General features: G+C 46.1%; 1 protein-coding gene across 1 annotated transcript in view; it reads right to left on the reverse strand.

The window, feature by feature from the left end:
* LOC125742907 (probable helicase with zinc finger domain) overlaps positions 1-19,227 on the reverse strand; it is a 46,975-nt gene extending 27,748 nt beyond the window's left edge. Inside the window, 13 exon segments of the mRNA XM_049015353.1 lie at positions 832-962; positions 1,834-2,167; positions 3,913-4,180; positions 7,712-8,009; positions 8,339-8,446; positions 8,872-9,070; positions 10,255-10,330; positions 10,783-10,831; positions 12,506-12,562; positions 13,158-13,282; positions 13,525-13,561; positions 14,262-14,466; positions 19,183-19,227. Of these exon segments, the coding sequence (XP_048871310.1) occupies positions 832-962; positions 1,834-2,167; positions 3,913-4,180; positions 7,712-8,009; positions 8,339-8,446; positions 8,872-9,070; positions 10,255-10,330; positions 10,783-10,831; positions 12,506-12,562; positions 13,158-13,282; positions 13,525-13,561; positions 14,262-14,450 (1,871 nt within the window). The 5' untranslated portion in view covers positions 14,451-14,466; positions 19,183-19,227.
* Between the last annotated feature and the right edge of the window lie 3,031 nt (positions 19,228-22,258).

A 22,258-nucleotide genomic window follows, 5' to 3' on the forward strand; every position in this document is an offset into this window, starting at 1 on the left:
CAAAGCACTGGTGCAAACTGCAAGAGCAGACCACAAACCAGGGGGAATATTAGCCACGCCTGGTGCTATTATTGCTCTGCAACCCCCTCCAAACACGTGAAACAAACAAGCCTTAAACACCCGCTTTTGTCCTGAAGAGCAACATCTCCATCCACTTTTCTTTGATCGTTTAACACCGCTCAGCAAAGAGCCATGCAGATTTAGCCATTTCCGTCTTCGGAATGGACTGGTCCAGGCAGAACTCGTGTGAGCCAGACGAAGAGAGGCATGCTGATGGACACCATGAGGCCTTGTACATGTGCTGCCAAAGCAGGCGACAACACAGGGAGCTGCCACCTCTCATATCACCTTATCACGTGCAGGCCCAGCAAAGGCAACACTACAAGGCTCTTTGTTAAAGGTACAGTACATGATTTACAGCCATAAGAATTTACCATATTCTTCCCACTGAGGTAGCTAAAGAGATCCTGCAAAATGACAGTCCCCCCTACAGCAGTGATATCAGTATAGGTTCAATAAAAAGGTCCCCATTCAGCCCGACCCCAAGTCCCTGTTCAGTGACGCTGCACATTACACAGTGAGCTTGAAGTTGCTATGTCACAGTGGCTGAAAAACTGCCCGGTAACAGCACAACATGGCAAACCGCAGGCCGACGGCACCAAGGGCCACTCCAGTTAGATTTTAATCATTAATTACCATGCAGTGCCAGCGAGCAGCCAAACGAGCCGCCGATCGCCAGCACCGGCGCCTGTACAGGGCACAGGGTATGGGGGACACGGACGGACGGGCGCGTCGCTGTGCCGCTTGACACGGCGCGGGGGAGGCCACTACCTGTTGGGACTCCAGGGGATTGTGGGAGTCATGCTGGTGTCAGGGAACAGGATGCCGTTGTCCTTGATGCGGTCCAGGGCGTAGTGCATTTCACAGAGGGGCTGCCGGTTCAGCTGGAACTGCAGCTCCACCTGGAAGGGTGAAGGTGGGGGTTACAATGGTGGGGGTGGGGGTGGGGGTGGGGGGGTCAGTCTCCAGTGTCAGCACAAAGTTAGCAACATGGTTCAGCTGGTTCTGTGCCAGCATGGCGTGTCTGATGAACACCATGAGAAATGGGCATAAAACTGGTGCAGGAGACAGTAACAGGCTGAACCTCACAGCCACTCGACACAGAAATAAAGCCTCGCGTGAGGGGCAGACCGACAGCACTGCGCTATGTACAAATGCAAGTCAGACTGAATTCCTCACTTGTAAAACACCTGAATACTTGATAGCTTAAGCATTTATTCTGAAATAAGCTACTTAAACTTACAGCTGTAGGCCTGACCCACTGCTCTCCTGAGGCCCCCAGCCTGTAGCCAGGAGGGAAAACGTAATCTGTACCTAATATAAAACCCTTTATGTTTGCTAACAGGACAGGAAACCTCAGAGCAATGTGCTTCCATGACCCCCCTCCACCCCCCCACTCCTGATCTCAATCCCGAAGATGATGGACAGGTTCTACCTCCAGGCAGAAAGTCAGCAGATAAAACCTCATCTCTCTGATGTGAGCCTGACAGTCACACCACATGAGGCAGGGGCAATTTTTTTCTGGAAACGGTATTAACTGCTTCTCAGAATTTCATTAAACACTTTCTCAGGACAGCTGTAACCAAAACTCATCCTCTTCCATGTAGAAATTGCAGCACAAAAGCATGAGGGAAAACCGTACAACCACAATTTGTCTTAACCACCTGTCCTGATTGGTCCGCAGAACGCTAATCGAGTATGGCTCAGCCAATGGGGAGACGGCTGGCCAGAGCAGTAATGAACATTGGGGCTCTGGGGGGCGATGCCACGCACCTGCAGCTCCCGGTCCGGCTGCAGATGCAGCTCGTCACAGCAGTCCTTGCAGATACGGAGGAAGATGTAGTCCTTGGTCTTCTCCTCGATGACGGCCTCGTAGACCCGCTCCTTGGCCCCGGGTGGCTGGCCCCCGCGCTCGCGCCCCAGGGGCAACAGGAGCACGGAGTTCACCTTGGTCATGACCAGCCGGCCAGCCAGCGTGTCCTCGGACAGCGTCTCCGTCAGCCGGAAGCGGGCGAACAGCTGGCCGTTCTGGGCATACTTGGCGCCGCCCGAGACGCCGGTCAGCATGAAGCTCGTCACCAACTGCAGGTTCACTTTGATGTTAAACCTGCAGGGGGCGACACAAGTTCACATTCATGGCTTGTCAGTGTGCTGCGAGAAATCTGTCACTGCTACTGTTCGCTTTTTGAGATGTTTGAAAACTGCTTAACGTGGTGTTCAAACTCACAGTTATAGACACCGAAAAAGAGGGGGGGGGGGGGGGGGGGGTCCCTAATTACCCCAAAGTTCTCATAAGACAGACACAGTAGGGATTGAACTCACAGTATTGAGACAGTTGAGAATAAATGATCAGAGAACAGTAGCCTGGAGCCAGTGATCATTACTGGGGCGTGGCTGGGGCCGCTAGCGCTGTACCGCTGACGGACGGGTGCGTTATGGTTCCTGTCCGGCCATAATCCACAGGGGGGGAGGGGGGGTTTCCCATAACAACCCCACCAGGCTGCAGCCTCGTTACACGGAGCAGCAGGAGGCGAATTAGCACAGAGGCTGCAAATCACTTCAATTCAACAAGCACACACGCACACACGTTCCAGTCTTATAGATGCTGAAGAGTCTCCCCATTTAAAAGACAGACACACACACACTTCCACAAGCCAGTGTCCTATGCCCTGCTCTCTAACGAGCCGCTCATTACCAACAATTCACCTCGACTTTCAGAACACAGACGCCGGCAGACTTATCAAAGGTCGGCAGGGTAAGACAGTGATGTCAGATCACCCGCATATGACCGCCCCTCCCCCCCCCCATCAGCACTCACACACCCACAAGAGGGAGGGTAAAGCCACCATCGCTCGTTGTAGTTTTCCTCCCCACCTGCCGGGATGTCAACCCCACAAGGCCGCCGGGGCGTAGCGCCACATCAGCGACTCCCTGAACCGAGCCAAACTGGACGAAGACCTATGCTGGCACCTAGTGGTGGATGTGGAGAAGCGCAGCCATGTCTGTCCTTAAACCTGCACTCATGGCAAAGCGGCATTCATTTACTACACTATATCTGCATTTCACTGCACTAATAACATATTAAAAGTAGCATACATGGATCATTCTATTAGTCACTAGGAGCATATGGCACACAGTGGAATGAGCCGCATTTCATAAAGGTGCTGGGCAGCATATCAGAACGTAGCTCCCAACCTCCAATCTGATGTTTGGGTGTTTGTGTATGGGGGGGGGGGGTGTAATTCAAACAAAAGCATGTGACAGAGTTGAAAATGAATGAGTTGGGCAGAGACTCACAGGAGGGGAAAAAGGTGTCAAAACACAGGAAAAATTATATTAATAAGCTGTCAGAGAAGAGATGCGTTTTAGCTAATATGCAATTCATAAGGGATCCATCAGGCCGCATGGAAAAATATGCAAATAGCATTAAGACTGAGAAGTACTGGAGGCCTTATTCCAGCTCGATAGGCTTTCTGCTGTTTGCTTCATTCCGAAGGCCATTTCAAAAGATACTGCAAGTACAACAAAAGAGTATCTCCGTCAGTCAAGTGAAGCACGCAATCCACAGCAAAACCTCCAGGTAGCAGCCACCCCCCCTCAGGCATTCCTAAAAAGGATGAACGAGACACGAGAGCGGTCCAAAACTCCCTCAGTCTCATCAACGGCATACTGAGCCAAGAGGACAAAAGCCAATGAAACGTAAACGTAACTGGAACGGAAATAGGTCACTGGCACATTACAAACTGTCCTCACCACATAGAAGTGGGGAATTGGCGGGCACGACTGACGGAAGCTCAGCAGGATGGAGGCTAAAGGGTGATACATGTGGATCCTGGTGCACGGCACACGTACTTGCTGACTTCCTTGTACTGGGCTATCTCCTCGATGTACAGCAGGTCATGCAGACGGGCCTGGTAGTTCTCCTTGGTGAGCATCTTGTCGAGGACCGACTGGGTGAAGAGCTGGTCGGCGGAGAGGGGGATCTGGTAGCGGGTTAGTAGACTACGCTCCAGCTCCATGGACTCGCTGGGCCCAAACTCCACAATGGTCTTGCAGGACGAGTCCCAGCGCTTGGCGGTCATCTGCAGCTGTTGCCGGGCATGCATGAGGTGCTCCAAGTCTGTGCAAGGTGAAGACAGAGCACATTCTGTTATGGCAGTGTTTCCCATTCCGGTTGTCAGGGAACACCAGTCAGTCCATATTTTTGCTCCCTCCCAGCTCCCGAAGGGAGCAAAAATGTGGACTGACTGGCAGGAAGCTGGGAGGGAGAAAAACACGAGGTGTCTGAGGGTCACTGAGGACTGGCTTTGGAAAAGCTGTGTTGTGGGATTGAATAAGCCATCAGCAGTGGGCATAGCAACTAACCCGGTCCTGTGACTGGTTACCACATGAACCCCAAGTAGGGTCCTGGTGGGTCACTTAGTCAAAATCCTCAAATTTATTTTCGTAAAATCTTCAAAGTATAGAACAGACCAACTTTGTGAAAGGTTTAAAGGTTTAAAATACAAACTTTCCAAACAATGAAAACATATAAACAGGACATATTGCAACCAATGACATACTTTAAAAAGACTTTCACATATAATTATCCCTCAGGCTCAGCACAAACACGGGACTCAATATTCTCACTATGAAAGGCCTCAAAATCCAAAATCCTACAATATCTGCATTTACCTGAAACACAATCCATAGCGATCAGCACCAAAAAAGATAAATGTTTCCCGGTAGTATTGCTGCCCATTGTGTTAAGAACCTTTATCCACCACAACATACCTCACCACATGTTAACTGTCACTACTAGAGGAAAATCAATTTTATAAAGTTGAACAGCTAATCTCCAGCCAGCTGGCAGTGTACACTTTGCATGTGCTTAAGAACAAACATTTGGCAATAATTAAAAAAACACATTACGAGAGAACACCTTGTGTTGACAGGGATTTTCAGACACCAGGAGTGTTAATGCCAATTAAGTGACTTCCTGAACATTTCACATATCATAGGCTGGCAAACTGACACTTCAGTAATTCATTAGGGTTACTAGTTAGAGGGCATTCTTACTGTATTAGCTTTGTCATGCAGGTTTTGTAGATCAGGCTAATGACATGAATTACACAAGCAGCACATTCACCTACAGAATGAAACAATCACGTGCTATTTATGTCACAAGTACCATCATAACAAGCTTGGTTGATAAGATCTTCGTAAATAAAATGGTTATGTTTTTATGGATCTTCCCTCCCAAAATATGCCAGTTTTCCTTCTGTAACAGCCGTTCCTGTCTACTGTGAAATAAGAAGCAAGTAAGAAGTAAAGCCCATATTACCTAATGCAGGAAATGTCAGGCCAGAAAAGGCTACCTTATGCAGAATGTAAAAACACTGACTGCTGAAATACACTTTCACGTGGGGAGAGAAAAAAAAAAAACAGGCCTTTTTTTAAACTCGCGCTAAAATGAAAAATGCTATTTTAAGCCAAGTGTGACATAACTACTGTAAAGGAATATGTCATGCGTGCGAAGAATTTGCATCTTAATACATTATATTAAAATGCAAACCAAATATGTGCTACAGGACACATTACCATGTAATTTCACATTCATATATTCTGACCTTGCCATTTCACAAAATCCATGTATAAGTGAACATATTCAACAGAGCTGACCATCAGTATAAGAGTGGCTACCTGAAACACTAGTCCACAACCTCAGATACACTCCAAGACGCTTTTTTATTTCTCCCTTATTCGTATGAGTGCAGGTTCAGAGGAATTCCTTGGTTTACACTTATTCACAGTGGCCTGGTGTGTGGCCCCGTAACTCGCTGAAACACTGTAAAGGGTGCAGATAAACAACCTCACCCTGTGCTCTCTTTTGTGTGCCTGTACATGTATGTGTGTGTGTGTGTGTGTGTGTGTGTGTGTACACACACACCACTGGGAAAAACTGAGACCTGTATTTGTTGATCCTGGTTTAATCCAGGTTGTGCTGGCAGAAGGCTACACTGTGCGGCCGGCTGCTTCCAGGCTCAAAGTTTCTAAGACAGCAGCACACAAGGACAAATTGAAACAGGAGAAGCTGGCAAAAAACCAGCCTGGTAGAGGGCAAAAGTAAATTTCTGATGCCAGAGATGACCGTCAACTTATCCGGCAGTGCCTCATAAATCGGAGGATGACACCAAATGACCTTCAAGGACAAGTGCACTGCAAGGACAGTTCGTAACAGACTCCTAGAAGCAGGACTGACAGAGCGTCCCACAGAGCAAGGAAGAAGCCCTTCATCAATGAGAAGCAGGGAAGAGCCAGGATGGAGTTTGCAAAAAATTTTTTTAAAAGTCTGCATTTTGCACAGGTGCATACTCACACATCGAGAAATGAGGGAGTGAACATTTTGCCGTGGTCTCCGGAGCTATATATTCCCAGTGCATCATTACATGTGCGCATGGCAAATAAACTATCATTTCATATTTCATGTGGCTTCATTAGACATGCAGAAACATGTATAAAAATGCGAGAGCACAGGGGCAGCCATTTACTCAGCACCCCCGGTGCAGTACTCCTGGGGTTAAAGAAAGGGCAGCCTTCCAGATCCACATGCCTGATTCTGCATCTTTAACACCTTGAGCTACTGGCCGCCTTAAGGATCTTAAGTGCAGCTGTTTTTAATGATGCCCGGGGCCAATCGGGCGTGGAGGCCGGGAGGATGGCAGCCGTGGCGGCGTTAATCGTCGCCTGCCCGCCTGGCAGGGATCCATCAGGGGCTGTTGTGGGCGACACCCTCAGCATGGCCTCTCTGCCTGACAGAGCGCCTAGTATCAGCCTTGGCAAACATGATTGCCCATCAGCCAATGAGGATGCATGAAAGGCGAGACCTCCCACATGCAGGGCTCGCCCTCTCTTAAAGGGCCTGAAGAATTTGCAGGCAGGTATGGGGGGGGGGGGGGGGGGGAATCTAGCATTTGGTGACATAGTAGCCTTGGCACCACTTGGTACGTCAGCTCCACAACATGAATTTAAGTACAAAGCCAGTCTGCTCTCACTTAATTCACAACAGCTTTATACAACAAAGTTCACCAGGATGCATGTCGCACCCCTTTTAGAGAACGGCATTGTGTAACCACCTATTCCCGACAGGGATGTGCGTTAACAACCAGCACAGAAGCTGGAAACTGCAGATGCATCACGGCGCGAGGTTATTAAAATGTCCTGTTCTGTCCTGTGTGCCTGGAGTCTGTGTGGATCGCGCTTCTGCCGGAACAAAACGCCTGCGCCCGTGAGTTACGGGTGTGTCTTAATGAGCCGCTGCACCCGGATTAATGCCAAACGCACCAAAACGGTGTGTTATTTAACAAGCGATACGAAACGCCGCGCTCAACGGACATCGCCCGAGTGCAGAAGAGAGGCCGTCTGTCGGTTTCATTTCTGCTATTTCATCGGGTGACCAGTGTGTGTGCATGAGGGTCTTTGCGTGTGAGGATGTGGTGAGCATATCTGTCTCACTACCCTTGGTGTGAAGACTGAGAAAGCAATGACCACTGGGTGAAAAAAACAGAAGGGTGTTTGCAAAGTGGTGGTGGAGGACATAATAATATTATTAATAATAATGCTTACAATTAATAAGGAATAAAATGAAAACATCAGCCCTCAGGAGACATACCCTCTATTGAGGCAGCATCCACCATAACTCTCTGCATCAGCACCGGCTCTGAGCCAAAGTCGAAGACGATGGTTTGCCGGAAAGTGCCAAAGATCTCCGTGCTGAAGGCCACCTCCACCTTATAGATACAGTGGTCCGTGCCGTTCTGGGCCACGCTGTCACCGGTCCACTCCTGGCAACCCTCGGGCACCTCCTGCCGCGTCTGGCCGGCCGAGTCACCCGCCATCACTGCCGTGATGGAGAAATGGGGGCGGTGGGCGTCGTACAGCAGGGCGACGCGGTACAGCATCCGCGCAGGCTGGAGGAGGAGCAGAGGGCACAGCATGGCGCCCACGGTCAGTACCAGAACCAGGCACCCTCAGAGCCGATCCACATCTCCAGGACCCATCTAAACCGGCTGGTGAGCCTCTCAGTAAATCTGACAGCTATTTTTCTTTGTATAAACATCTCATGTGTTTACTCATAAAGCAATAGGACAATGTACTAGCTCATACAAGAATAAATTCAGAGGCAAGGACACATGAGAATTAAACTTCCCACACTAGTCTACTAGTCCAATATGCACAGGAGTCTAACAGGCACATGAAAGACGAACAGGAGAGGCCTGGGATCAAACACGCCCCCTACCTTGCAGAAGAGGGAGAACATCCAGGAGTGAGACGACTTCTTGGTGGTGACTGTTACCGAGAGATCCGAGCCGTGCTCCACACTCACGCCATCCAAATATTCACTCAGCTTAAAAAAGAAAACAACGAAAAGACATCATTCATACAGAGAGACATATGGAACATACACAAACAGGACAGTGTAAAACACAGAAATCCAAAACATACTTCGGCAGAGTAATAATATCATGACACTGCGGAACTCAAAACGCTGGAGGGACCCCAGTGGTAATTTGCGAGCTCGTCGCTGTCGGGCTGGTATTCTGCATATTCAGCAGGGGCCGTCTGTTTACTTAACATCGCTCGCTTGTCTTCACTCCCATCGCCTCAGGCTACATCGAGGCTACGAGCTACGCATGGCCTACTGCCGTCTTCATTCGATTCCATGTTGGATTTGACGGCTAGAGGGTGCTGGTCAAAGGGAAGAGGCGACCTGAGAAGGCAGCAAATGGAGGTCTGACCCCCGCCGGTTGACGTGGTGGAGCCGGGGCGTACCACTTTCTCTGGGGACAGGGAGTTCATCCACTTCTCAATGAGGGCCTCCATGTAGTTCTCGGCAAAGTGGCGGCCCTCCTGCTGCTGCTTGAGGCGGATGAGGCGGGAGGCGTAGCGCTTCTGCCACTCGGCCAGCTCCTCACGCGAGTGGGCCGACGTGCACTGGGCGCCATAGCGGCACAGGCCCTGCTCCAGGAACCTGCGTGCAGAGCCATGAGAGCCTTCAACGTCGGAATGAGTCAACCGTAGGTGGCCAGCCTCTCACAAATACACATTTTAACCTTTCTATTTAGCAGAGGCTGGCTAAAATTGCAGCAGGGGGCAAGGAGCAAACCCAGTTTTAAAAAAAGCATCAGATAATATTGTTCAATGCGTGGAAGAGGTGGAAAGTTCAGGTTCAGAAAGTACAGATCCAGACCAAGATTTTATTTTAACCAACCAGTTTAGCACAGAGAGTCACATTCACTCAACTGCCTGGCTGAAATAAAATCTTGGGCTGGACTTGTACTTCCTGAACCTGAACTTTCCACCTCTGATGCCCAGTGTCTGAATGACCCATCCTGAAGGCAAGAAAAAAAACCAACAATCCCACCAGGGTCTCAGTACCGCCAGACATCCCCTCAACCAATGAAGTCACAGACCATTTGCTGGCTTGCTTGTTTGATATTTTCCAAGTGGTTTTTCAATTTCTTGTCCGTTGAAATTTAGTTCAACAAGATTGGCCGCTTGACAAACAAATGCAAGACAACATGCATGAGCCACAAGTTATAAAGTGTCTCAGATTTTATAGGAGCCCTATTATGCTTTTCCTTTATTTCCTCTTTCCTTTAGTGTGTTATATAGCTTTACGTGCATGTGAACGGTCTGCAAAGTCTTAAGGCCCCAAGTACATACCTAGGAGAGTAACTCAGAGAAACCACTCTTCCCTGATCTGCCTGAAATGCCACGTTAGAATTCCAGGCCTTCTGGGACGTGGTGAGGTCACCTCGTAACACAATCCTTATTGGCTGCCTACCTGCAAGAATCTGTCTGCAGACTGCAGGAGGCAGAAAGTATAGGACAAACTGATCAATCGGGCAAGTTAACCAATCAGAGCGCCTTGGGCTCATCAGGGTGGGGCTTGAAGCTCTAACAGAGCTCTTTAGAGAGGTATAGACAGACTACTAGAGATGTACAGTATGAGGAAGAATGTGTTTTTGGAACATTTTGAAAATGCACATCTATTCCACTCCAAAAATCAAATTACGTAGAGTGAAAATTAGAACAATAGGGCCCCTTTAACAATGGAATTCCCTCCCTGGATTTTAGGACCCACAAAAAAATCCACGGCAATCATCCTGGTGGGTATGGCAGAGGCAGGAGAGGTGAAATAGAAAGCATTACCTCTTACACAGGGTGTATTCCTCACTGCTGGTCACCCCTCTGGGCGGGGGCCGAAACTGCCAGCCATCCTGCACGTCTGCAAAAGCAGGGAGACGGAAACATGAGCTGGGTCTACAGGCCACCGTCCCGTGGCTCAGCCCTGCGGACGCACTGGTCCAGAGCGGCTTACCGCGGCCGGCTGACACTCTCACACTGCCCCTGCTTCTGCGGTCAGAGCAGCCCACCCCTATCAGGTATTCTTAGACTGACATGTCAGACAGGCTCTATGCACACACCCCCCACACACACAAAGAACATTGTATTGTATTGAAAATCCCCTTAAAGCAGGAGTTTTGACAAAAGGCTGCACATGCAAATCACAGTAGCCTGACAGAGTAATGCAGCATCAGCCTTCCGATGGAAAGTCCAGTTTAATGAGCTCTATGCTACCCGCTATCACCTCCCCTGGGTGTGGGAGGCAGAGATGGGCATCGCAGCAGCCACTCTGGGTCACAACCTGGCTGCGGCACAGAGACATAAACCGCTCACCTTCTTCATTGTCTTCACTATACTCCGAGGCCATCTTACTGCTTAATGTCTGCAAAATCAAACCGGAAAAGTAGACGTTAAGGCAGGCAAAACCACGGGTCTTACTCGGCGTGTCATAGAGTGTTTTACCCACAACTGTCACCAGCAACAGAGAACTGGAAGCTTCTGCTCATAAAAACGGCAGCATTTTAATACAGATTCTACAGATTCCTTATGCTCATTTGAATTTATTATGTGAAGATGATATTAACCCTCTGGGGACGAGGGTGTATCTTTCTTGTGTATTTCAGTTTATATCTTTATGTAGAAATTTTTATGTAGAATCGTGAAAAAATGCCGACTAAATCCGTAATCTGTCTTCTTTTCAAAACGTCCATTGTCGGAAGTATTAAAGTTTTTAAAATTAGATTAAATAGGCAAAAAAGTAAACCATGTCACCTTTCTTTGTTTTACCGGCATCGGGGGCGTGTAGTACTGCCCTCACCTGAAGATCGCTATTCGCATTCTAAATAGCAGCATTTCCGCGTATTCAAACCGCATTCGCATGTGAATGAACAGCACTGGAATGAACACAGGCATGAGATTCGCTGAGGAAAGTGGCAACGCTGCGCAAAGCTTCAGCGGCCGATCAGTGTAAACACCACCCAGACATGTGCTCATGTTTATTTGAGTCACAATGGGCGTATTCACATATTTCTTTACCCAATACCAACTGTCGGATTATCATGTTATTATCATGAAATAAGTGGGAGGGCGATCAGAGCGGCTTCGAGACGCAGACGCTTAGGTCAGTCACTCTTGTTCTTCTTATTCGTATCACGAAGCTGTAAAAATATATTTAGTTTCTAGCTATATATATTTGAAAAGTAGACCGTCCAAGGTTTCTGAGGGTGTTTTTGAAATGTTTAATTAACAATTATTAATGTAAATAACAATTCGCAATGTTATTTACAGGGTTTTGCGAAATTTCTGTCAGATCGCCGACTCCGGAGGGTTAAGCAGAAACTGCACATCAGCTGAAAAGGTTTTCAAAAGTGTGGCTCAGCCAGCTAGGGTTCTGTGCCCATATCCTGAAAGTTGGAGGTTCAAACCCCATTGCTTCACACAGTAATACGTCTATTAACCCCACCTGCCCCAGGGACATCGGCTAACCCTGCTCTCTGACCCCCAACTGCACATCCCTTTGTACAAAAGCTTGAGCTAAATAAGTAACTGTGAATATAGTGCATAAGGAACACGTTTAATATCTTTTTTGAAAAAACAAAACAAGTTGTTCTTATCAGTTCACAGAATTCATAGTCAAATTCATCAATTCACAATATCAGGCAAGAGTATGTCATGTGACCGGTGGCTGAAAAATGAGCCTCACCTAGCAAAGGTCAGCATAAGCTACACAAGCACTAAAAGCTACAAGTGTCAAGGGACGGTCAGAGTAAAGGGAAGGGCAACACAATTAACTCATTCCAGGGGCATCATATTTAACTCGATGGACTTAAATTCTAAATATATTCAGCGATGAACTGACACAGTATCCGTGCAGTACGTGAGGAGCCCACAGCGTAAGGAGATCTGCAGTGTGGATGTGAAGAACAAAACCATGTCAGTCCCAAAAAAAAAGGGAAGAAAGTCATGGGAACACACAGAGATAGGTGCGTGCTGACAGACTCATGTGGGCAGAGCAGCCAATGGCAACACAAACACAAACACACACAGAAGCACTTACTTGAATTTCTGACAGAAGCACTTTCAATCTGGTTAAATCCTTTGTCACGATCCCATTCTAGGCAAAGAGTGTAAAGATAATTTTGCTACATTCAGAGTACATTTTAGGTGAAATACTGTCTCCTAATGAACTCCCAGTAACACAATACAGCTCTGCGCCAAAAGATGTAACATTTACAACCTACTCCTTAATACTTCACAGAACATTCTGATACAAGCATTTCGTACAGCTCTATTTAAAAACGCGCTTAAAGCTACATCGACAATGGTAATCGGCCAGGACCTGGTGCGGTGCCATAGCAGTGAGTAACATCAGCTCTATTCTGGGTCTGTATTTTACATCTGACATACAAATCGCGTTATTTTTGCTTTGAATTTAAACATTCCGCTTTATTCAGAGATCAGAAAACTGTAGGCCATCTGGTCCGGAGCACTGCGCTCCACATTCCCAACATGCGAGATCCATACATTCCACAAAAACCATCTCAAAGCACTATCAGAAGGCGAGTGGCCGACACCAACGAGGGGGGGGGGGGTCTCCTTTAGGCTCTGCGCTCCATCTGAAGCACCGCTCTGCCTCCCCTTACATGTGAAGCCGTGACAAGATCACAAGGAGCACAATATACTGCAAGTGAAGGGGGGTGACAGCTTACCAGGGGCTCCCCGAAGAGGGACTTGGAGAGGACAGCAGAGACTTCCTGCAGGCTGCCGTCCAGGAGCATGCCTCGCAGGCCGGCCTGAAATGAGCCATCCCCCTTCGCCAGCTCCTCTGCCAGCACTGCAAGCACAAGAGAGGACACCGTGAAGGCACCATCCATCCATCTGCGCCACGCCAAGAAGCCAACTGATCCGCAAGCGACCGGATTAACGCCGCCGACGGTTAAGTCAAGGTCCTCCGGCAAGTCAAGGTTCCGAGATGGAAAAGCGCAAGACTCAGGATCACGCCTGGCCAGGCTCCCCCCACAGCAGAACTTGAGGAACAGAAGGATCTGATAAGCTTCCTTGTTGCCGCAGACTCACCGCGTTTGCAGTCCTCGTCCGCTTCATCGTACTTTTTCTGTTGGCAGAGAAACAGAGGCTTGGTTACATAATGGGGAAAAAAAGATTGGGAATAAAACAGAAATGACAATTCCGTGATGAAAAACAACACGGGGGGAGCTACGGCTTCTGGGAGGAACCTTACTGACGTTGATACCTCAGCAGAAACAGGTAACGTGCACTTCGAAAGCAAAATTTACTGAATATTTTTAGCTGGTGATTTCCCCTTTCTAAGGTCACCCACACACAAATATTCCTCCATACTATAATACCACCCACCACATAAACCCAGCTACAGCCTTCCGAAGTGACAGGGAAAGGCTCTGCTTTCAGCTGGCCGTGCGTCACAAGCCGACAGGTGACAGGGTCCCCACTTGCCGAGAGCCCTGCTCCGACTTATGGGCATCTCTGAATGGCTGCCTGTTTTGACTTACCAACTTATCTCTGCCATGCTTTGTCCGCTCGTTCGCCAAACTTCGCCGTTCGAGTAAAGGTGACTAACGACTACCGTCCAAAAGCGCAACTTAAATGCGCAAACTGTCGAGACTCATACGGATCGCCGGCAGCGGACTGGCAAGGTGTAGTAGTTAGTGCCACGTTTCGATGTCTCAGAATACAGCTCCCGTTACTTGAGTGGGGACCACACATGTCACCCGTGAGTGACACACCGCGGAACATAAATAAGATCAGACCAAACGTGCATGTGCAGGTGGCCTCACCAGCTGCAGCAGGGCAGCGATGCGGCAGAGCAGGATGCGACCACGAAGGGACACCAATGAGGGGCTGGGGGCCTGCAGGCTGAGCGCGAGCAGCGCCTCCGTGCTGTGGCCCACGGTCGCCTCGTACTCCCGCCTCACTAATGACTCGCAGGCTTCTTCACATGACTCCTCTAGCCTCCTGTCCGCCATGACTCAGGGACAGTTTCTGAAATTCGGGGGAAGGGGAGAGAGCCACACGTCAGTCCCCGATTATACGGCTTGGACTATTAATGGCACAGACTCATATCTTCAAATTGACGGCTTGGCACGGCCCTGCATCTGTTTGGCAAACTTGTCGGTGATCCTGCTCAATAACAAAGAATAATGGAGGGTACACGGCCACTCACAGGGCAGAGCCTCCATACTGCATGGACAGCAGATGATTTCGTTACTTACGAGGTGGACAATACAGCTCAATTTGACTTGAATGCCTGCATCACAGAAAACCTTCATTTCACAGAGAGCAGCAGACTTCGGAATTCAGAAATACAACCCACACAATGCAGAAGGCAGAAAGCAAAAAAGCTCCAATAGGTGGAGCAGTAACTGTTCAAATCCCAGACTGAACATCACTCTGCAAACGGGCAGAAACATTCATATAGAAGGCTCTGCTTTTCACGTGTGAAGGGACAGATCCTTTTTCTAGAGTTTTAATTCTGAACCCACACCCAATTTCCTGCTGGTTTTAAACAGCTACCAATTTGCTGATTGCCAGTTATGTGATCTAATACTCTGTACATGTCTATAGTAATTTTTAAAAATCATGTAATAATTAATAACACTAGACTTACCTAATCTGCAATTATAATACATGTGTTTTGCTTTTTAATTGAGGGGGTGGGGTACCAAGGCTAGTTTACCCAATAAGACAAAGGTGCTCAAGACAAGCACAGGATCTATTTCAAGATAAGCATCTAATTCAGAATGTTCCTAAATCTCCCATTATAATTTTTTATCTCACCAAAGTTTTCAATTAATGCAAGGTAGTGACTGAAACCAGTTTGATGTAAAAAGCCTCCTCACAACCCCCAAAACCTTAATAGCAATATGACAGTAACATAGGACAGTGTTAGTGTTTAATAGTGCATCTACCCCCTCAACTGTCACTGTAAATGATTCTCCTATATTTTTACGTAACACACCATTGAAGTTTCCTTACGTGAAATAACTATTACAGCAGAGTGAGTGAGCTGAAGCAGACCACAAACCAGCGCACTCCATAGCCCTCAAAATCTCAAGTTAAGGACAGGCTGCTTACTATAGACAGCATTTCATCCATCCATTTTCCAAATCACTTATCCTACTGGGTCGCGAGGGGTCCGGAGCCAATCCCGGAAGCAACGGGCACAAGGATACTCACAAATCATTCACACACACATGCACACCTATGAGCAATTTAGCAAGTTCAACCAGCCTCAGTATGTCTTTGGACTGTGGGGGGAAAGCGGAGAACCCGGAGGAAACCCCACAACGACATGGGAAGAACACGCAAACTCCACACACATGTAACCCAGGCGGAGACCCGAACCCGGGTCCCAGAGGTGTGAGGCAACAGTGCTAACCACTGCAACACCATGCTGTCCAGACAGCATTTCACTTCCACGACTATAGTGGGAGGTAGAAAACTCCATCCCACCAAAAACTTAATTCATATGTACTGCAGATGACAGAGCTGGTGGTATATCAAGCCCACACACACTGAATGTTCAGCGTTTATTCAGGACATTGCGGTTTTGTTGCACACAAAGTTTAGCCTTCAATCGTTTTATAATGTTTCCTATGCTGTTGCTATGATCTAATTAATCGCAAATGTAAACTAACATGGCAACCTTGTACTTGCAGCTTATGACACTACGAGCCGTTTCAAAACGGTCTTCCTGTCAAGACGCTGACGACACACAGGAACTGGCTTCATGCCTCTAGTTACCTTTGCGCCGAAAAACTGAAAACGGTGCAGAAACAAACACACGGGAGCTGAGCTGAGACGCAGCTGAGCCGCCATTCAAACTCTTAAGACGACGGAGGCAGAACTGCATCCTGCGTAACTACAAGCCACATACACCTTCTGCATTAACTGGAGGTGGGGAAAGGTAAGAACAACAACAAGTACTTTACCGTTGATCCCCAAGCGGCGTGGCAGTGACGTGCCAAAGAGGCACACACCCTGGGCCTCGTAAAAAAGAAAAGAGTGTGTGCATCAATTCAGCGCTTTTTAAAAACACATTTTGGTCGACATGTGTAATGCAGAAAGGCTTGTGTCAAGATATGCAAATGTGACAGAAGACTAACTGGCCTTAATTACATTAAAGAGACCATAACAGTGCTGTAATGACTTCATAAACTATAGGCAGAGTGCAGAAACCTCCATGCTTCTGCAAGGGCTGGAGTCAGTGTCCGGGACCAAAATATTTCTGACGGCACACTGTGAGGTTGCCTGACAGGGGCCAAACCAGACCGCTGCTCACCCAGTACGATCAGGCCACTATCTAAAATGGTGAGGCACCTCTGGGCATGTGCAGCTGTCTTCAAGAGGCGAAGCGCTGGACCAACCTTCTTTGGCCTGCAGCTATAAAGCTTTTCCCACGCCAGTGCAGTGAGAGTAACATTAACAGAACAAACAGCAGGCATATGCCCTGCTTTCAAACACAGGCACCTCAAATCCTGGCCAAAACAACACAAAACAAAACAAAACAGGTAGCACTGTGGCCAAACTAAAGTCCCAAGGAAATCCTTCTGCTGTATTACTGACCAAATAACCTTAATTTCACCAACTATACAACTAAGCAAAAAAAAAAACCTAAGTAACAAATATTAATTAACAACAAAAAGTACAATTCAACTGTAGGATACAAAAAGTAGGTTAGAACGACTTGACATAAGCTTAACCTGCATTTGCACAAAAGGCAGGAAGCACTGTATTGAGAGCAGACAGACAAAAAAATGGTATAATACAGAAACAAGGAAGAATGAGAGGATTTCACATCCCCCTCCTTACAAGATCAATATCAGAAATTGATAATTCTGTAAATAGCGTGTTTGTGGTCCACAAAGGTCATCGCCACTCTGTATTCTGCAGCAACAGGCAGAGCAGATCATTTGGATAAACAATAGAGACATGAATTACTGGTGGCTAAATAGCCTTTATCAAGTCTAAATTACTGCTTGCCTAAACACCAAAAGCATTCTCTCTTGCATAGCAAAAATACAACATTTAAAAATTCATCCAGAAACAAATCATTAAAATAACCAAAAACTTGGGTATTCTGCATATTGCTGCTGTTGTGTGTGCACATCCATTCTCAGTGTATAAAACTATTTGTATATACTGGGGGACCTGATTATAACCAATATTTTTTCCATACTAAAGTCTATTATTTTTCACTTTATTTTAACTTACTCAATTTCTCTTAATTTATGTTCTGTATTGTTTGTGAATACATGCGGCTATACTAGCAAAACAAATTCCTAGTACATGCAGATGTACCTGGCCAATAAAGAATTTTCGAGGTGCGAATCAGAATTATATCAGCCAGAAGTCGCGCTGGACTGTGAATTACAGGTTTACGATCCCAACGTGACTTCTTGACGGGTTGGTGTGCGCGTCTGGCAAATCACGTCAAACATAACGGTTTTCAGCGAGAATCGAGATGGGGGCAAGAAACGTGCCAGTCTGCCACGACACTATACCCTGTTCATCAACACAAACATAAGGAAAACGTGCAGTCGCCATGTGCGAGACAGCAGAGCGAGCTACTCCTGCTGCATTAACGTGTAATGAATTATCTATACCGCAGGCAGGAACTACAAAACGTGTTATTAAGCCTGACCTTAGTCCTAGCAGTGACTGCACCTTCAACCAAAAGTTAAAATCTAATTTAGCACCTAAGTCATCATCTTCCAGGAGCCTAAACTTCTTCAACCAGCAAAAAATTGGAACTTGAAAGTGCGACCATTTTTCTTGCGTGGTTACATGAAATGCCTGCCAACTGGCCAATCACTTTTTAAGACATGAAGCTAGATTTTCTTTAATTAATTAAGGTATTGTCTGACGCGATCACGCCATAAAAGGTCATTTCTAGACAGCGATAAAAATATAAACAAACTATCTTTGGATTCGGGGTCGGTTAATAATAGATCTATGTTCGACTGAGAGCTGTCCCTTGTCCATCGTAAAACACACACAAATACACATACACACAACAAGAATAAGAAAAACAACGTAGCTAACAGGGGGGATAACACCGTAAACAGTGTGTGATGTTAACACTGTACTGGCACTGTCCGTCCTGTTTACCGGAACGACCCTCAGATGGGGGGTACGGGAATCGGACATTGCATTAATAGCCAGGCTGCTTATACACGTTTACCACCTCTCCCACTCGACATCTGGCCAAAGGCAGAGGTAGCACAGATGCTATGTATGCTAACTGCTTAGCCAGTGCTGCAGTGTAGCTAGCTGGTAAAAGTGGTGATACTCTCTGGACTCACTGCGCAACACACTGGCGCCTCGAAAACTCCCGAGGTAAAAGCGACTCGGCCTGTCAATTCATCCGCGCCACCTTTTACCTCCTGGACCGAAAACAGAGTTGCTCCAGAGAGAGGTAAACAGTACTGACTACACGTCAGAGAAAAAACGGGGAAAATTGTGCCCCGAGTCGAGCTCGCACGAACGAACAGAACAGCTAAGTTAGCGGTACGCAGGCCTGTTATTTAGGTTGGCTATTTATCTCCAAACGATAAACATGTCAGAATCCCCTGCATTAAGATAGGCCTGTCCTGATTTATGTTTTCTACATCTGAGTTACAAACAAACTGCAAACTTGGTCAACAGCGGCGAAAAAAGGCAAACTGAAGCGGCTGAAAATGGGAAGTCTATACTTACCTACCTTTACTTTCTACGCCATCTTGGATCCACTTGTCAGGCTATCGCAAAGCATTGTGGGACATACTGTCTCCGCTACTTGGAGAGGCTGCAGTTGTGCTCGTGAGTTATAAATTTCACCAATGTTAATTCAGACGAAATTGTCAGTTGGTGTAGGACATGTGTAATGCATTATTATTTCCCATTATTCTATATGAAAGTAGCGTCTTGAAACGCAAATTTATTTAAAAATATGAACGTCCTTTAGTGATATATAATACATTGTTTTTGCCTGTTTCAGCTACCCCAGTATTTGTAAGTAACTTCGAAGCGTACGACATGTTATATGTAGTTGTTGCCAGCTGCCTCTATTTTGGTTGTCACCGTACACCACTGTATGAAAAACAGCACCTTTCTTTCCAAAAGTGTCTCCCCTCCAGGATTGTTATGGATACTAATATTAGTACCTGGATACATCCCAAAACTTCCCTTCCTTATAATAGTCAGAACTCATGAAAATGCATTGACTGTGCTGTGGGACTCTTTTGTAGCTAGTCATGGCCGTTTGGGGATCAGATTGTGGCTTTGCTGGCTGGCTTGGGTACATCAAAGCCACATTATACCTGGGCTGGTTGTCCTGTGGAAGAGAGGCTAGGTCCATCACCATGACTACCAGATTTAGCAGAGATCGAAGAAGTAGCTCACTGGAAAGACCTGAGTAACTAAATCATGCTTATTTAGTTAAAATATTTTAGTTGTGTGCTTGGTTGCTTACTATAACACAAGTCAAAATACTTATATATTATATCTAGTTAGCTGCAAACCCTTTTTGGCTGACAGTTGAATGTGTATTTTGTATAAATGTGTAGCTCATTCATCATCTCACTACTTTAAATAGATAAATGAGATGAATAATAAAATACCAAATAATATAATGAAATAAAATCATTTATCTGGTTTATAAATAAATCATGCAGGCAACACAGTGATGCAATAGTTAGCACTGTTGCCTCACACTGTTGCCTCAAACCCTCACAGGGTTTGAGTGTTCACCACGGTTTCATGTGTGTGGAGTTTGCATGTTCTCTCCATGTCATTGTGGGGTTTCCTCCAGGTACTCCGGTATCCCCCCCAAAAGTCCCAAAACAGGCTGAGGCTAATTGGAGTTACCAGATTGCCTTAATTTGAATGAGTGACTGACTGTGTGTGAATGAATGGAGTGTGAATGTGCCCAGCAATGGGTTGGTACCCCATCCTGGGATGTTCCTTGCCGTGCGCCCATATCCTCCAGGTAAGGCTCTGGACCCCCCATGACCCTGATTAGGATAAGTAATTTCAGAAAATGGATGGATGGATAAATAAAGCATGCTTTACAGAACTCAAGTTAAAAAATCAGTTGTTGCAAAAGTTTTACAGAACATGGAACGTGATATACACTGATGCAAAGGATCACTGTAAAATAATTTTATAAGTCAAAAGGTTTATGTTAAAAGCGTATTTTTTTTGTATTTGATTTGGTAAGTTATTCCGAACCTGGTCCTCAAGGACTCCACGTAACCAGGAGCTGAAAGGGAGTAAAACTGTAGACTGTCTGACAGGGAGTTGGGAGGGAACAAAACTGTGGACAGTCTGGGGGTCCCTGAGGACCGGATTGGGAAACACTGTGCTGTAACAAAGTACTGATGAGCTATATACAGTATACTTCTTATTTGGCTGTACTCTCCTTTGACATGGTGGGTCTCCAGGCTTGGGGGATTAAATCCAGCCCTGTTCTGTCTGTGTGGGTTTTCTCTGTGTGCTCTGAGTTCCACTCAAAGTACAAACACTTGCAGTTATGCTGAATGCTGTCTGTAGATTGCCTGTGGAGCGTGCTGACTGGGATAGGTTCCAGGGCCCATATTACTCTGATCAGGGTAGGCATTTAAAGGACAAATGGATATACTCTTCCTCTCTTATTTTATAGAAAACTTAAATCATATTTAGCCGGAATTATGCCCAGTGCATTGGCCTACTTCCTGTCCAGGCTCCAGAGTCACTGCGACCCTGCCCTGAATAAGCAGTTATTGAAGACGGATGTATGTACCACGTATAATCAATTAATTTATTCAGTTGTTTTGTACCACACACCCACATCTTGTGGGTAAGATGTATTCAAATAATCAGTTACTAGCTGATATTGAACTGTAAATGTAAGGTCCGGGTTGCTTTTATATCTACTGTTACAGAAATGTCAAAATAGAGGTGGTCAATGGGCAGGTTTGTAACCTACATACATTGACTAATCCAATACAGAAGGAAGTTTGTGTTGTCAATAATAAACATGTGGTGGCATAAATAATGGTACATATGAGGTTTAAAGCTCATATATAAAGGCTGGACACAGACTTCATTTTTTCAAAGGTCAGTCTAAATTCAAGGTGCATCTTTGAATAGATTGAAACCTTGCATCAATGAAAAATACCCCGAGATGATAATGGACCACTGGCAAATGCTCTATTGTACATATCCAAGAAAAGAAAATGATTATTTGTAATTTGTAGTTTATCTAAGAACAGGAGAATCTTTTCATTTCCTTAGGGAACAGTGATATTGTATGAATTCTTGGTTTTAGCACTGAGCAGATTATATCGGTATCTCATTGGTTCTCCTTGTTTTAACACAATTTCTTTCATGGTTCTGTTTATGATTAAGCCTTTTTTTTTACTGAAAGTAATTACATACAAAATAAGGTCCAGCTGATGATTCAGGAAAAATTCACATTTCACATCAAAAAGTAACGGCATATACTGACATTTACATAATTATCCAGAAATTATATGAGCTTCATTACTGCTTGTATTGTGGAACTGTGCAAAAGCCATAGGCAGTTAAAGAAAACGATCTTCGTGTTGGTTTAAAAGTACGACATCAAAGTGTTTCAGCTTAACCTTTTCAAAGCCTCTCCTAAAATCACCCCAGTATTTGCAGTGAGCATCTAATACACCAAATGTATTTGATTCAACTGCTACCCCACCATGTTTAGCTAATCAGTACTTCAGTAAGTTATTTCATTAATTAATTGCGCTAACTGAGAAATTTAACAAATACCTAGAATGGA

Source organism: Brienomyrus brachyistius, chromosome 5 (assembly GCF_023856365.1).
Source record: "Brienomyrus brachyistius isolate T26 chromosome 5, BBRACH_0.4, whole genome shotgun sequence".
In the NCBI taxonomy this organism is placed as follows: Eukaryota; Metazoa; Chordata; class Actinopteri; order Osteoglossiformes; family Mormyridae; genus Brienomyrus; species Brienomyrus brachyistius.